At 43.9% G+C, this 17,117-nt stretch overlaps 1 protein-coding gene across 3 annotated transcripts in view; it reads left to right on the top strand.

Annotated features, from left to right (window-relative positions):
- The first annotated feature begins 1,470 nt into the window (after positions 1 to 1,470).
- The window catches only part of LOC121580764 (CREB-regulated transcription coactivator 1-like), a 40,111-nt gene continuing 24,464 nt past the window's right edge, over positions 1,471 to 17,117 (top strand). For all 3 annotated transcript variants that reach the window (XM_041895790.2, XM_041895789.2, XM_041895791.2), the window contains exon 1: positions 1,471 to 1,608. In XM_041895790.2, coding sequence (XP_041751724.1) covers positions 1,483 to 1,608 — 126 coding nt within the window. In that variant the 5' untranslated portion in view covers positions 1,471 to 1,482. The remainder of the gene's footprint in view (positions 1,609 to 17,117) is intronic.

Below are 17,117 nucleotides of genomic sequence, written 5' to 3'. Positions count from 1 at the left end.
CCCAATTTAACATGTATACCACAGAAACCATTAAATAACAAAAATGTGAAAGCAAATCTGGGCACCACATTAGACGGACTGTCCATACAATTAAGATGACAGAAGCGCAACAGAGTAGTGAAAACAATTTGCTATTAAGATATACCTCCCCCTGCTGTCAGTTAATGCCTTGAGCATGAGTTACCATGAATATCTCAATCCCACAATACTTTAAATACCTTATCTATCCACCATCAATATATCCATAAACCTATCTAAAGATATTACACATTTTATCTGTCATCACATATTTATACATACATTTGTCAGAAATGCTTCTCTTTTGGGGGAATAGCATTGGCACAGGTCTGTGTTTTAGCTGGACATTAATTTTCACAGCAAATATTGGCAGCCATCACTAATGCTTTGAGAGAAGGGGGCTGGGGGGGATCTAACGTGAAGCGGAGGTGAAGTCGGGGTCAGGGACAAAGTTCTCTCTATTTAAACTCAACAATTACATTGATAATTTATATACTATAGAGCCATTTTAGTCCTTTTTGTGATGACATGTCTCTATGTAGAGGGAAGCCTGATGTCTCATGCTTTGGAAATGCTAGCTGTTTCTGTGTTTATGTAACCAGATTAATGTAAACAATATCTGAGGAGCAGGACACAGAAATCTGCTAAGACGTCCTTTTCTCAATTCTACCTATAGCCTTTTCACTGAGGCTCAACTTCAAGGTTTTTTCCAGGGCTTAGTTGGCAATAACAACATAATCCCACACACCCATTGCCCTGGTATACCCTCTTCAATGGTTTCCTTGGTTACTTTACAGCCAATTTATTTTCACTACTCTGAATAGTGGGTGAAACAGTATATTGTTTCATTGTGCTTGACTGCGCCCGTAGCTCAAAACCTTGTCTTTAGCCTTGTGTGTCTGTGGGAAAAAGAGAACCATGAGATTTTTTTGCCAGTATTGGTACTTCTAGCATGTTAGTGAATTATGTGGTTGACAGTGGTTTATGCATTTCATTCCCAGTGAGAATTATATTAAGCACACTCATTTGAGTGGGGACATCTGGCCAGTGGCTACTAAAGACTACAAAAACTGGAAAGGAACAGACAAGCAATTGCGTTTCTCTATAGGCTATAGCTTTCGTCAGAGGAAATAATGGGAACAGGATAGAGTATTGTTATGCCATATACAGTTGGATTAGTGGCTACAAACAGCATTCAAAATAAGAAGAACCTGACAAACATATTCAATAGAGGATAATTTATAAAAGTTATCATTGATTTTAGATTATCCGCAAGTGGACCGTGGATAAGATGTTTAAGCAACAATGAGGGCAAAAATGACCTATCACTTTTTGCATTTTACCTATCCCTGGAGAAAAATGTGGGGAATGCGGGCGTTCCAGATGTGCGCCTTAACTACGCCCACGCGCAAGGACGTGGGCACGCAACGTCTCTTGAGGGAAAGCGGAGCAGAAGAGCGAAACATGGCGACATCGAACAATCCGCGGAAATTTAGCGAGAAAATCGCTTTACATAATCAGAAGCAGGCAGAGGAGACAGCAGCATTCGAGGAAGTGATGAAAGATTTGAGTATTACCCGAGCAGCGAGGGTAAGCGTGTCTATTTTTTACCCATTTTCTCTTTTTACCCATTTGCTGTGATTGCTCGCGACCTGTCAAATGCAGTAATATGTGCGGCGGGCACGTAGTTTGGCCAGGGAGGTAAACAATAACAAACAGCCACATATGCCAGCAAATATTATTTGCATGAATGGCAACCAGTCTCCTTACTATCATATTCGTGTAGTTAGTTATTTTCAAATGGAGAGGAATCCCGAGGCCCTCCGTCTTCAAAAGTTGCACAATATCATAGCTGCTATAGCTGCTCCAGTGCAAATATGGGGCGTGCATGCGTGTTTGACAGCGCGCATCAAAATCGAGCTTTGGTTTTTCTGCCTGAGGAAGAAGCGTGAGATTAACAGCAATTTCTATGCATTGAAGCATCTGGGACAGCAGTATTTTTAGTATATAGATCAACAAAGACATATAGCTTAATAATCAGGTGGAAAAACCAGTCGTGAGACTGGGCAGACAAGTACAGTAAATATGATTGTCAGCGTCATCAAACACGAGTCAACCCCGCACAGATTATGTTGACAGTAAACCGCATGCCGCAGGACTCTAATGTCAGCAAAATATTGATCTGCATCAATCTCATGTCAATGGTCTAAGCTGTAGTTACATTTTCCTACAAAATAGCATGGGTGCATTTGAGTAACGTTGCCAGCACAACCCGCGCATTTGAAATAGTTTCAAATGGACGGGTATGGGATAATAATGATGATAGAAGTTTGTATTTTGTATTTCGTGGTCGCACATTGAGATTCGTGGTTGCAAGTACGATTTGCAAATGTGTAATTTAATCAAGCAAGCTTGTATCATGAAATGTTTAACAAACGGTTGCAAATGTGTAACTTGATATTTGAATACATTCAATAAGATTTGCAAGCATCATTTATTTATAGAATTATTACCAGAGGTGACACCAAGTCACTTATTCGAGTCACAAGCAAGTCTCAAATCACAAGGGCCAAGTCTCAAGTCGAGTCCCAAGTAGGACAGGTCAGTCAAGTCCAAGTCTTGCATTCTAAGAGCAAGTCAAGTCCAGTAGTTAAAAGTCAAGTAAAATCAAATCTATACAGGCAATGACTCAACTACAAATCTTTATCTATTTATTGAGGCAAAAACAGCCCTTTTCATTATTTTGTCTACAACACATTTGGATTATATAGCCTAATAATTAATTTGAACAAATTACAAATTCAAATTCATAATTAAGTTATATTTTTCAAGCAATTGTTACATACCAAAAGACCAGTATGCCTATGCTAGTAATTGATGCCCCATTGCTGGTGAGCTTGCAAAGTAAATGGTTAATATTCTTGGTCACCCACATTTTTTGGGAGCAGCATATTTACATTTAAGTCATTTAGCAGACGCTCTTATCCAGAGCGACTTACAAATTGGTGCATTCAACTTAGGATAGCCAGTGGGACAACCACATCTTGATCACAGTAAGTACACTTCTTCAAACAAGCAGCTGTGAGCAAAGTCAGTGCAATCAGGGACAACTACATCTCGATCACAATAAGCTCATTTCTTTAAACAAGTCAGTGCTAGCAGGTGAAATAAGTCAGGTGTTAGTTTAGACAAAAGACAGTGGTAGTAAAGGGGGGGTAGAAGGATTACTATTATACTATTCCAGGTATTCCTTAAAGAGGTAGGGTTTCAAGTGTCTCCGGAAGGTGGTCAGTGACTCCGCTGTCGTGGGGGAACTTGTTCCACCATTGGGTGCCAGAGCAGCGAATAGCTTTAATTTATGGCAATCCTCTCTCCCTACAATTTGACGTTTGCGCTGCACCCGATATTATAGCTATACAGTCAATCAACAATCTGTTCGATCTCTGTGGTTTTCAAATTTTGACCTGCGACCCAAAATAATATGTGGTTCAAAGCTTGCGCAAATGTAGCCTGTCATTGCAGGCATAAATGGTGATGCATTTTAAAAATGCAACATAAAGAAATAAACGGTGTTTTACACCTGCATTTTGAGCTGAAAGTCATTCAAGTTAGCAGTCAATATCAACCAGTGGCGATTTTAACATGTACATCTTGGTGGGGGCAAACAAACAAACAAATTGGGGGATGCATGCCAGCAAAGCCACTACACAACACTAAACAATACATTAATTGCACTATAACAGTGACAAATGGTGCCCACAAACTGTTAGGGCCTACATAAAGCTGTCCCAACAGCAGAGTCCCAACAGCAGTCCCAACACCTTACCACTGCTACACCTGGCTATCAGTGGAGCCTTGTCTGGCAGCGAAACAGTTTATTCAGCAGCAGGTAGCTTAGTGGTTAAGAGCGTTGTGCCAGTAACCGAAAGGTCGCTGGTTCTAATCCGACTAGGTGAAAAATCGGTCGATGTGCCCTTGAGCAAGGAACTTAACCCTAATTGCTCCTGTAAGTCGCTCTGGATAAGAGCGTCTGCTAAATGACTAAAATGTTTACTGCCTTTAAAAAAAAACATAGCTGATATGGCTGACTTGCTTAAACAAATGTGGTTTCTACTGACAATTGAGATGTACAAACTATGGCATAAGGGGACGACAAGCGGATAAGAGGCAATCCGTAATTTCGATTAAGACATTAATGAGCGAGCCAGGACAGACGTAGTCAATATAACTATTTGTTCAGCACTTTTGAAATGTACAGCTAATGAATTCAGGACATGGGGCGTTCTTAAAGTGTTCTCCCTGTACACCAAGTCATTCAGAACCGTAGGATAAATAAAGGGGGCATATAAGCAGACAATGAAAGCCCTTACAATATTTGATGATTACATTTCTCTAAAACAGGTTATAGGCTACATGTGCACCACAGTAGGTGAAATTAAGAGGGGAAAATAGACCAAATTATTAGGGTGAGGCACTAACAGCTTACTACACAACATACACTTAGTATTACTTTCTTAACTATGGTATACATATCTCCCTGGCATATTACATCATTTATGCAGCAGGTTACAATACATTTTTGGACTCACCTTGTTGTGCTGTGCTCACTTGAACAGGAAGGTGGCGCGGTGGTCCTTCGTGGGCAAATTTTGTCATCAAACTTTGTCATCAAAGTCTGGCATTTTTCTGGATTGATGGTGCTTTCAAGACAACTGGGAACTATGGAAAAAAAACAAGGTAGAATCATAACGGCGTCAGTGATCTTCAGGTCGTAGCTCTAGAAAGAGGCCAGAGTTCCCGATTTACAATTCCGAGTTGGATGACCGTTCACAACGTATTTTCCCAGTCGGAGCTAGTTTTTTCCCCAGTTCCCAGTTATTTTGAACTCACTGAAGTCAGATTTCCCAGTTCCGAGTTAACAGTTGTTTTGAGCGCGGCAGAAATCATGCTGGATTGACAGCATGGCCAATGTTGAATGTTTATAATTTTATGCTTGGAAAAGAGACCCTTAAACCCAGACTTGGGACCATACAGCCACTCCACTGAATAGCAGGCTAGTGATTGCTTTTCAATGCTTGCAGTTAGCCACTAATTCCTTCCAAACAACTCATTGTTGAATTTACGATTTCCAACATGTTGTGTAATGTTTATGTCCAATGGCCGATGAGCACCGATACGTTTTATCTATAATTTGTATTCCTTTTTTATCTTCATATGACAAGGAATAAAAAGGATTTGTGAGTAGATTGCCGACTTGATTCATGATGATGACTGCTAGCTAAGATTTTGAATGTATGATGTTGACATGATCAGTCCAATCAAAGCTACTGTAGATATAATGTGATTTGACGTCATTTTATCTGTGGCCAATGACCTTGAGCCTTCTTGGATGGGCACTTCTAATGTAACTATGGCAGCACCCAAGGGGCTTGAATTTTTGAGCTCTACCCTTAGATTTGGCGGTGACTTAGTGTCCCCACGAGTGACAGAACACTACACTACGTATTTTCCGCTGGCTGCCCCACCACCACAGAAAGCACTGAGCTAGGCTAAAACACCTGCGTTTTGGAGCTACCTTGCTCAAGAAAGCAAAAAAGAGACCATGTTTGTAATTTTTAATTTGACATAGTTTTTTATTATTATTTTTTTTTTTTTTGGGGGGCATCACTTCCAATCCCCCATGTTTTTATATATATACTCCCCTTTATTACTTTTCAACCCCGCCATCCTTTCCCTACTTGGAGTAAATTAGTGAACAACAATTCCCAGGCCTCTACTTCCGATCTATACTTACTATCTACACCTTATGGACACAGTTCATTTTACAATAATTCTATTATATATATCTTTTTATTTTTTTTTGCTCCTGAACTTCTTCTACTCTCTAATTTGACATTGTTTGCAAACTGTCATGTGACACGCATTAATGCCAAAATAACATGCAAAACAGGGGCTCAAAACAAGGGCTCAAAAACAGTTGGGGTTCTGCACTGAATGACGGTCGCCACTGATATCAACTAAGGATATGTCACATTGTCACTTCTCAGGAGTACAGCGCAAGCAGGATCATATACGGTGTATTTACATTTACGTCATTTAGCAGACGCTCTTATCCAGAGCGACTTACAAATAGGTGCATTCACCTTATAGCCAGTGGGATCACCACTTTACAATGTTTATTATTATTTTTTATTTTAAATTTTTTTGGGTTGGGGTAAGGGGGGGGTAGAAGGATTACTTTATCCTATCCCAGCTATTCCTTAAAGAGGTGGGGTTTCAAATGTCTCCGGAAGGTGGTGAGTGACTCCGCTGTCCTGGCGTCGTGAGGGAGCTTGTTCCACCATTGGGGTGCCAGAGCAGCGAACAGTTTTGACTGGGCTGAGCGGGAACTATGCTTCCGCAGAGGTAGGGGAGCCAGCAGGCCAGAGGTGGATGAACGCAATGCCCTCGTTTGGGTGTAGGGACTGATCAGAGCCTGAAGGTACGGAGGTGCCGTTCCCCTCACAGCTCCGTAGGCAAGCACCATGGTCTTGTAGCAGATGCAAGCTTCAACTGGAAGCCAGTGGAGTGTGCGGAGGAGCGGGGTGACGTTGAGAGAACTTGGGAAGGTTGAACACCAGACGGGCTAAGGCATTCTGGATGAGTTGTAGGGGTTTAATGGCACAGGCAGGGAGCCCAGCCAACAGCGAGTTGCAGTAATCCAGACGGGAGATGACAAGTGCCTGGATTAGGACCTGTGCTGCTTCCTGTGTAAGGCAGGGTCGTACTCTCCGAATGTTGTAGAGCATGAACTCCTGAGTGGTGCAGTGGTCTAAGGCACTGCATCGCAGTGCTAACTGTGCCACTAGAGATCCTGGTTCGAATCCAGGCTCTGTCGCAGCCGGCCGAGACCGGGAGACTCATGGGCGGCGCACAATTGGCCCAGCGTCGTCCAGGGTAGGGGAGGGAATGGCCGGCAGGGATGTAGCTCAGTTGATAGAGCATGGCGTTTGCAACGCCAGGGTTGTGGGTTCGATTCCCACGGGGGGCCAGTATAAAAATATATGTATTCACTAACTGTAAGTCGCTCTGGATAAGAGCGTCTGCTAAATGACTAAAATGTAAATGTAATGAACCTACAGGATCGGGTCACCGCCTTGATGTTAGCGGAGAACGACAGGGTGTTGTCCAGGGTCACGCCAAGGCTCTTCGCACTCTGGGAGAAGGACACAACAGAGTTGTCAACCGTGATGGCGAGATCATGGAACAGGCAGTCCTTCCCCGGGAGGAAGAGCAGCTCCGTCTTGCCAAGGATCAGCTTGAGGTGGTGATCCGTCATCCATACTGATATGTCTGCCAGACATGCAGAGATGCGATTCGCCACCTGGTTATCAGAAGGGGGAAAGGAGAAGATTAGTTGTGTGTCGTCAGCGTAGCAATGATAGGAGAGGCCATGTGAGGATATGACAGAGCCAAGTGACTTGGTGTATAGGGAGAATAGGAGAGGGCCTAGAACTGAGCCCTGGGGGACACCATTGGTGAGAGCACGTGGTGCGGAGACAGCTTCTCGCCACGCCACTTGGTAGGAGCGACCGGTCAGGTAGGACGCAATCCAAGAGTGAGCCGCGCCGGAGATGCCCAGCTCGGAGAGGGTGGAGAGGAGGATCTGATGGTTCACAGTATCAAAGGCAGCAGACAGGTCTAGAAGGACAAGAGCAGAGGAGAGAGAGTTAGCTTTAGCAGTGCGGAGAGCCTCCGTGACACAGAGAAGAGCAGTCTCAGTTGAATGACCAGTCCTGAAACCTGACTGGTTTGGATCAAGAAGGTCATTCTGAGAGAGATAGCAAGAGAGTTGGCTAAAGACGGCACGCTCAATAGTTTTGGAGAGAAAAGAAAGAAGGGATACTGGTCTGTAGTTGTTGACATCATAGGGATCGAGTGTTGGTTTTTTGAGAAGGGGTGCAACTCTCGCTCTCTTGAAGACAGAAGGGACATAGCCAGCGGTCAAGGATGAGTTGATCAGCGAGGTGAGGTAAGGGAGAAGGTCACCGGAGATGGTCTGGAGAAGAGAGGAGGGGATAGGGTCAAGCGGGCAGGTTGTTGGGCGGCCTGCCGTCACCAGTCGCAAGATTTTATCTGTAGAGAGAGGGGAGAAAGAAGTCAAAGCATAGGGTAGGGCAGTGTGAGTAGGACCAGCAGTGTCATTTGACTTAACAAACGAGGATCGGATGTCGTCAACCTTCTTTTCAAAATGGTTGACGAAGTCATCCACAGAGAGGGAGGAGGTGGGGGGGATTCAGCAGGGAGGAGAATGTGGCAAAGAGCTTCCTAGGGTTAGAGGCAGATGCTTGGAATTTAGAGTGGTAGAAAGTGGCCTTAGCAGCAGAAACAGATGAAGAAAATGTAGAGAGGAGGGAGTGAAAAGATGCCAGGTCCGCAGGGAGTCTAGTTTTCTTCCATTTCCGCTCAGCTGCCCGGAGCTCTGTTCTGTGAGCTCGCAATGAGTCATCATTGGATGCAGAAAGGGAGGAGAGGAGGGTTGAGGAGGCAGAATCAGGAGATTGGAGGGAGAAGGATTGAGCAGAGGGAAGAGATTATAGAATGGAAGAGGAGAGAGTAGCGGGAGAGAGAGAGCGAAGGTTGCGACGGCGCATTACCATCTGTGTAGGGGCAGAGTGAGTAGTGTTGGAGGAGAGCGAGAGAGAAAAGGATACAAAGTAGTGGTCGGAGACATGGAGGGGAGTTGCAGTGAGATTAGTAGAAGAACAGCATCTAGTAAAGATGAGGTCAAGCGTATTGCCTGCCTTGTGAGTAGGGGGACGGTGAGAGGGTGAGGTCAAAAGAGGAGAGGAGTGGAAAGAAGGAGGCAGACAGAAATTAGTCAAATGTAGACGTAGGGAGGTTGAAATCCCCCAGAACTGTGAGGGGTGAGCCATCCTCAGGAAAGGAACTTATCAAGGCGTCAAGCTCATTGATGAACTCTCCAAGGGAACCTGGAGGGCGATAGATGACAAGGATATTAAGCTTAAATGGGCTAGTGACTGTGACAGCATGGAATTCAAATGAGGAGATAGACAGATGGGTCAGGGGAAAAATTGAGAATGTCCACTTGGGAGAGATGAGGATTCCTGTGCCACCACCCCGCTGACCAGATGCTCTCGGGGTATGCGAGAACACATGGTCAGACGAGGAGAGAGCAGTAGGAGTAGCAGTGTTTTCAGTGGTAATCCATGTTTCCGTCAGCGCCAAGAAGTCGAGGGACTGGAGGGTAGCATAGGCTGAGATGAACCCTGCCTTGTTGGCAGCAGAACGGCAGTTCCAGAGGCTGCCTGAGACCTGGAACTCCACGTGGGTGGTGCGTGCAGGGACCACCAGGTTAGAGAGGCAGCAGCCACGCGGTGTGAGGCGTTTGTGTAGCCTGTGCAGAGAGGAGAGAACAGGGATAGGCAGAGGCATAGTTGACAGGCTGCAGCAGATGGCTACAATACTTGTATGCAGTGGGAGGTTGCAGGATGAGATGGAAACGGGGCATAAAATTAACACCGGGAAATAATGTCTATTTCACCAGCCACGATGGCGGATGGTCAATTTGCTGGGCTCTACAGTGGGCGCATTACATTCACGAATAAAAATAGTCAAAAGTCAAGTATGACCACGTGCAAGTTAGGGTTAGGCAAATGCTACAGTATCTGTTTTCAAAGTATTTCTGCTGTTTTGTATCATAGCTGCTATTTTAATATTATTTTATTTTCTCACCAATTTCGTGATATCCAATTGGTAGTTACAGTGTTGTCCCATCGCTGCAACTCCCGTACGGACTTGGGAGAGGCGAAGGTCGAGAGCCATGTGTCCTCCGAAACACGATCCTGCCAAGCCGCACTGCTTCTTGACACACTGCTCGCTTAACCCGGAAGCCAGCCGCACCAGGGTTGTGAGTTCCTAGAGCGCGATGGAACAAGGACATCCTGGCTGGCCAAACCCTCCCCTAACCCGGACGACGCTGGGCCAATTGTGCGTCGCCTCATGGGTCTCCCAGTCGCGGCCGGCTGTGATCCTCAACACGGGAGCCCCTCAGGGGTGCGTGCTCAGTCCCCTCCTGTACTCCCTTTTCACCCATGACTGCATGGCCAGGCACGACTCCAACACCATCATTAAGATTTCCTGATCACCGACAACGATGAGACAGCCTATAGGGAGGAGGTCAGAGACCTGGCCGTGTGGTGCCAGGATAACAACCTCTCCCTCAACGTGATCAAGACAAAGGAGATGATTGTGGACTACAGGGGAAAAAAAGAGGACTGAGCACGCCCCCATTCTCATCGACGGGGCTGTAGTGGAACCGGTTGAGAGCTTCAAGTTCCTTGGTGTCCACATCACCAACAAACTATCATGGTCCAAACACACCAAGACAGTCGTGAAGAGGGCACAACAAAGCCTATTCCCCCTCAGGAGACTGAAAAGATTTGGCATGGGTCCTCAGATCCTCAAAAAGTTGTACAGTTGCATCATCGAGAGCATCATGACTGGTTGCATCACAGCCTGGTATGGCAACTGCTCGGCCTCCGACCGCAAGGCACTACAGAGGGTAGTGCATATGGCCCAGTACATCACTGGGGCCAAGCTTCCTGCCATCCAGGACCTCTATACCAGGCGGTGTCAGAGGAAGGCTCTAAAAATTGCCAGACTCCAGCCACTCTAGTCATAGACTGTTCCCTCATGGCAAGCGGTACCGTAGCGCTAAGTCTAGGTCCAAAAGGCTTCTTAACAGCTTATCATGGCTACCCGGACTATTTGCATTGTCCCTTTGATTTGATATTTGGTTAATAGCCCGTTAAGCAGCTTTCTTCAGAAAACTAGCTCTCAATTTAACTGTTCCTTTCGGGTGGATTACCACCCCAGCACAGAGCGTTGAGTGGCTAATTTCAGGAATTCTGCTAACTTCAGCTTCACTTTACCGAGTGAAGTTACCTCAGTTAGCTTGTTAGGAGCGCTTTTTGTCGTCGGCTAGCTACAGTACACCTGTTGCCTGGCCTACATACATACAGTTGGCGTTGTTAGCTAGCTAGCTCCACTGATTTAGCATCCCGCTAATAGTGGTTTCCTACTAATTGTATTTACTTCAACCCAGGGTCTCTAGCTCTCCGTCGGTTCCCACCGTTTGGAGTTAGCTAGCTGAACTTTAGACTGTCTTGGCTAGTTAGTGGGCTAACGGCACCACTGGGGTTTTCGCTAGCAACCTCTGGGGCTAAACCCCCATTCGGTTTGTTTGGCTAGCACGAGCGGTGCTGTTTCTTCATTCTGTTACCCCTCCATTGAAGCACCACCCCTTTCACATTCCCCTGTGAAAGATAACCCACCCGTTCGTTCTATCTTGAGTTACTTGGTTTACACACCGAGTCAGCACTTGGTATCTCACACCGATGGCTCGGCTACCTGGCTATCATCACTCAGGTGCAGTTCTTGTGTCTGTAGCAGTTTGTATGAATGAGTGGTTACATAACATACATGTTGACATGTTAAATGGCTATAAGACAGAGATAAGACAGTCCTGTGTAGCTCAGTTGGTAGAGCATGGTGTTTGCAACGCCAGGGTTGTGGGTTCGATTCCCACGGGGTCCAGTATGAAAACAATGTATGCACTCACTAACTGTAAGTCGCTCTGGATAAGAGTGTCTGCTAAATGACTCAAATGTAAATAAGGAGACTCTTACTGTGATGTCAGGTAAGGTACCACTGAAGGCCCCAGTATTCAGTCAGGCAGCTGGAAGCAGATGTTTCACCATCCAGGCCCATGTCACAGCATGCAGAGGCCTGATGGGGAGATGACAAATACATTATGTACCTTTCATCACCAAAGCCGTGTTAGCATTTACTGCACATGTTGCTAAACAATCCAACCATTTTGTAAGTGTCATTGATATAAATGGGCAATTCGCATACAATATCCAGTTCATAAGCATTGACTGTAATACCTCTAGGGTCCTGTTGTTGTCTGGCAGCATTCTGCTTTCTAGTGATCTTACTCCCTCTCCACCTGAAATACAATAACAAGAAAAACAGTAAGCCTAGTCAGTCAGTCATTTGGCTAACTATGCTAATTAAACACTCATGTAAATGTTTACAAGCCTAGTCAGCCAAATTATACCAAAACAATACAGCCTGTTTTCAGGAGGGGCATATTTCTTGCCAACTTTTTCAGTCCCCAATTAATCAAGAAACAGGCAGTGGAACAAAGTAGTTTGAAAAAAGTGTTCAAAAGTCAGTAACAAGTCTTTAAAATATAGCTAGCAAATATCGTTTTTATTTTCTAGAAACCTAACATTATTTGGTACAGTGATGATGGTGGGAGTTTTTCCCCAAACAGTTTCAATTTAGCTAACGTAGCTTATGGCATTTCTATCAACTTTATCAATCAGATGGTTAACTAGCAAATATATTTGTTCTCCCCTCGCATCTAAAGCTGCCTGCTAAAGCTAACGTTAGCCAGTTGATAGTAAAGCTAGGATGAATGTCAGAAGACAGCTAGCTAAAGTTAACTTAGCTGCTGTCAATGGAGTTCGTCTGAAATGTACCATTTTATATTTCACATGATAAACAAACTACTGTCATGCATTTTTACCAAAATAAAAGTACTTCTCTTCAAGCTATTTCCTGAGATTTGATTGATGGAACAATCCAGCCAATGGCTGCAGCAATAGGCGGCTGTGGTTTTGGCTGATTGGTCAGGAGTAACAGGTCCTGCCCCCAAAGCTGCTCAAACCATTTTTTAAAACTTGTTGTTCTCTTTCTACAAACTTACAAAATGTTCTACAAGCATACGAATCTCTTGGTAACGTGACAAAAGTGACAGAACTCAGAGCATTTGCAGATAAAAAATCTGCAAGTTTATTTTTGATGCACAGCAGAATATTCATAGTCTTAAATGGACATGTAATAATTCTGAAAATAAATTATGTTTGCAAGTTACAGGTTTGCGACCGTTGTTACATTTTTCACATGATACAAGCTTGCAAAAGTACACATTTACGATTCGTACTTGCAACCACGAATCTCAATGTGCGACCACAAAATTCAAAATACAAACTCACAGGGTTCTTTCTATCATCATTATTATTACATAGGTGGGTTCTGAGATACTATAGACTAGAGCTAGCAACATTGGCATAGCGCACTGACTCAAGTACCCCTTTCCTTGGCACATGGAATGGGGCGGGATCGGCTATGGGCGGGGTCGACCCGGGCTGGCCCTGCCCACCACACGTTTTCATTGGTTGAGGCCCATTCCCATTCCACCACGCTCGACACAAGTAGCCTGCGTAGTGATACGTCAGCACGTACATGTAACAGATCAGCTACCTAGCCACTCTAGCTAGCTAGTTAGCTGGATAACGTTATAGCAAAGACGGTCCAGTATTAAGATAGGCAGAAACTGCTTCTCCCATATAAATTCCAGATCACGCTTGTAGGCGATGTCATGGCGACTTTGGCTAGCTAAGCTCATGTGCAGAAACATGTCAGCGGGTCAAACGGTCGTCTCGCGCCGAACTGCGCATGTACGTCAAATCAATCTAAGGCACTTTTTAAATATGTTGTTTTTGACGAAAATGAAAATGTTTGTTTGCCACGTTCACGAGGTTTGAGTAATAACATGTTCAACCACTTAATACATTGGCTCGAATCTAGGTTGTGCCATTAGATTTTGAGAAAATTATGGAACTAAGGAGGAATTTTTCACTTCTCTCATTGACGTCTCAAACCCCCGGCCTGTTCTGCTTGGTCTGCTTCGCAAGCGTTCCCAGAAGTCTTGCGATGTTGCGCCTCTGGGTTTAGAAACTCTGATTTTGACCAATGGGTAAAATAATGTTAATTCTGTAGATAATCCTCTTAAGAAAACCAATGGTCCAAACCATATGTAACTACAGTACATATGAGGACACAGAGGTCCAGACCTAATGTAATTTTTTTCTAATTTGAAATACAGTACCAGTCAAAAGTTTGGACACCTACTCATTCCAGGGTTTTTCTTTATTTTTACTATTTTCTACATTGTATAATAATAGTGAAGACATAAACTATGAAATAACACATGGAATCATGTAGTAACCAAAAAAGTGTTAAACAAATCAAAATATATTTTATATTTGAGATTCTTCAAATAGCGGACCGCAGAGTGAAGGAAAAGCAGCCAACAAGTGCTCAGCATATGTGGGAACTCCTTCAAGACTGTTGGAAAACCATTTCAGGTGAAGCTGATTGAGAGAATGCCAAGAGTGTGCAAAGCTGTCATCAAGGCAAAGAGTGGTTATTTGAAATATAAAATATATTTTGATTTGTTTAACACTTTTTTGGTTACTACATGATTCCATATGTGTTATTTCATAGTTTTGATGTCTTCACTATTATTCTACAATGTAAAAATAAAGAAAAACCCTTGATTGAGTAGGTGTGTCTAAACTTTTGACTGGTGGTGTATATATTTTGTACACAACGAAAATCAATATGTAAAAGTATTTTGTACATAATAAAGAAAATCAATTATGGGTCTAAATATTGCTCCCAACGTTGATCAAAGCTCAGAACACTTATATTCTAATCGCGCCTGCCTCTTTGCAAACTGTTTTTTTTGTTATGTTCAACCTGCGTCCCCCAGATTTCCCTCCCGGAGTTGCCTTTTTAGCAGCACATTCACCACTCTCTCAAACGGCTAACTCCGCCATCTCACCAGGGCCCGCCCTACCGTACCTCCTCCTCCCTCTAAATAAAATATTGAAATATTGATCATTTGTTTGACCGAGACGCAACCCGACAGAAAGATACATCAATCTCAGTTAAAGCATCCGTGCGAGCAAAACAGTGCACCTCTATCTTAGTATGTGGAGACCAGTGGTCACCAAGGCATTCGTAGTTGATCACCAAACATTTATGTAGAAAAGCCAATGATAAAGGCTGTGATAAAAGGCTTGCGCTCTTTTTTTTGTGTTGCGCTATTGGCGGTAGGTGAACTTGATTCAGAAGCCCTGCGCACCGGGTAAGCAAAGTGTTCCCATTATGAACCATTTAATTTGTCTGAAAAGACAAACACCGCCTACCCGGCGGACAGGAGATCTGTGGCTAAATCAGTGCAGCTACTGAGCTGGCCAATCAGATAGCTCAAATCACTGTGCCTACAGTGCTTCCACGACCCTGGCCACAGCAAAGTTTGATACTAGCCTACATAAGATTTAATCACTTTTTAAAACCATGGCTACAAAGAGACTGTCAAAGAATACAGCTGTTTTATGAGTGAGTTCATGTTGAATTTTTCATTCATCACTGTCAACACAGTTTTTTATTCAACACTACTCCCTACTTCCACTCGCGCTGCAGCTGCAATGAATGAGTAGCCAAGTGTATCCATAGCCCTGCTTTATTATTATTATTATTATTATTAACAGCTCGTACACCCACTATTTTAATATCAAGGAATATTTCACTTTCTCTAGTCATAGGAACAACATGAATTTCTGCATGATGCAGATGCGGTGCGACTCGAGATTTGCAATCAGATGGAAGACTGTGTCCCCTCTCTCTGGTCAGTCTCACCGGAGGAAAGGAAGGAGAGAGCAGGGACCATGAGAAGCGGACCCTCTGCTGCTCTCTTCCTCCCTCCGCTGAGAATAATGCCGTGTTTAAAACAACTGGGAACTCGGAAATCTACGACTTCCGACTTCAGTGCGTTCAAGACAACTGGGAACTCAGGAAAAAAATTAGATCCGACTGGGATTTTGAACGGTCATCCAACTCGGAATTCCAAGTCGGAAACTCTTTCCGACCTGAAGATCACTGACGTCATGGTTTGACCTAGTTATTTTTTCCGAGTTCCCAGTTGTTTTGAAAGCGCCATTAACATCAAATGCAGGTACCATCAGTCCAGTAAAATAAAAAAGCAATTTTTTTTGCAAATGATTTATGTTTATGCTCAGCTGAGCTGGTTTTATTAGGTTCATGTAACATTTTTTAAATCATGTTTTTAAGAAATTTGAGCGGTAGATCTCAGCTTGCTTTTTGACTGCGAAAGTGATCTTGACTCAAAAGGTTGGTGACCACTGGTGATATATACTGAACAGAAATATAAACGCAATATGTAAAGTGTTGTTCCGGTGTTTCATGAGCTGAAATAAAATATCCCAGAAATATTCCATACGCACAAAAAGCTTATTTCTCTCAAATTTGGTGCACACATTTGTGTACATCTCTGTTAGTGAGCATTTCTCCGCCCTAACAATGGGAGTATTTGTCCCAAAGGTGGGAAGGCAGGCGACAAGCTTAAATCTTCATATTATTCCTATAGAAACGCATTGGGCTTATTCTGGACAGATTTTGGCAAGAGTGAGCCCTCTCGCTTTGCCTCTTCCTCTCTGCTGAAACTATACTGAACAAAAATAAAACAATTTCAAAGATTTTACTGAGTTACAGTTCATATAAGGGAATCAGTCAATTGAAATAAATTCATTAGGCCCAAATCTATGGATTTCACATGACTGGGAATACAGATATGCCTCTGTTGGTCACAGATACCTTTTTTTAAAAAGGTAGGGGCGTGGATCAGAATAACAGTCAGTATCTGGTGTGACCACCATTTGCCTCATGCAGCGTGACACATCTCCTTCGCATAGAGTTGATCAGGCTGTTGATTGTGGCCTGTGGAATGTTGTCCCACTCCTCTTCAATGGCTGTGTGAAGTTGCTGGATATTGGCGGGAACTGTAACACACTGTCGTACACATCGATCGAGAGCATCCCAAACATACTCAGTGGGTGACATGTCTGGTGAGTATGCAGGCCATGGAAGAACTGGGACATTTTCAGTTTCCAGGAATTGTGTACAGATCCTTGCGACATGAGGCCGTGCATTATCCTTCTGAAATGAGGTGATGGCGGCGGATGAATGGCATGACAAAGGGCCTCAGGATCTCGTCACAGTATCTCTGTGCATTTAAATTGCCATCGATAAAATGCAATTGTGTTCGTTGTCCATAGCTTATACCTGCCCATACCAAAACCCCACCATGGGGCACTCTGTTCACAATGTTGACATCAGCAAAACGCTCGCCCACACAACGCCATACACTTGGTCTGCGG

Source organism: Coregonus clupeaformis, chromosome 14 (assembly GCF_020615455.1).
Source record: "Coregonus clupeaformis isolate EN_2021a chromosome 14, ASM2061545v1, whole genome shotgun sequence".
NCBI lineage: Eukaryota > Metazoa > Chordata > Actinopteri > Salmoniformes > Salmonidae > Coregonus > Coregonus clupeaformis.
Note: the sequence above shows the minus strand (reverse complement) of the source record. Positions and strands in the feature narration are given on the sequence as shown.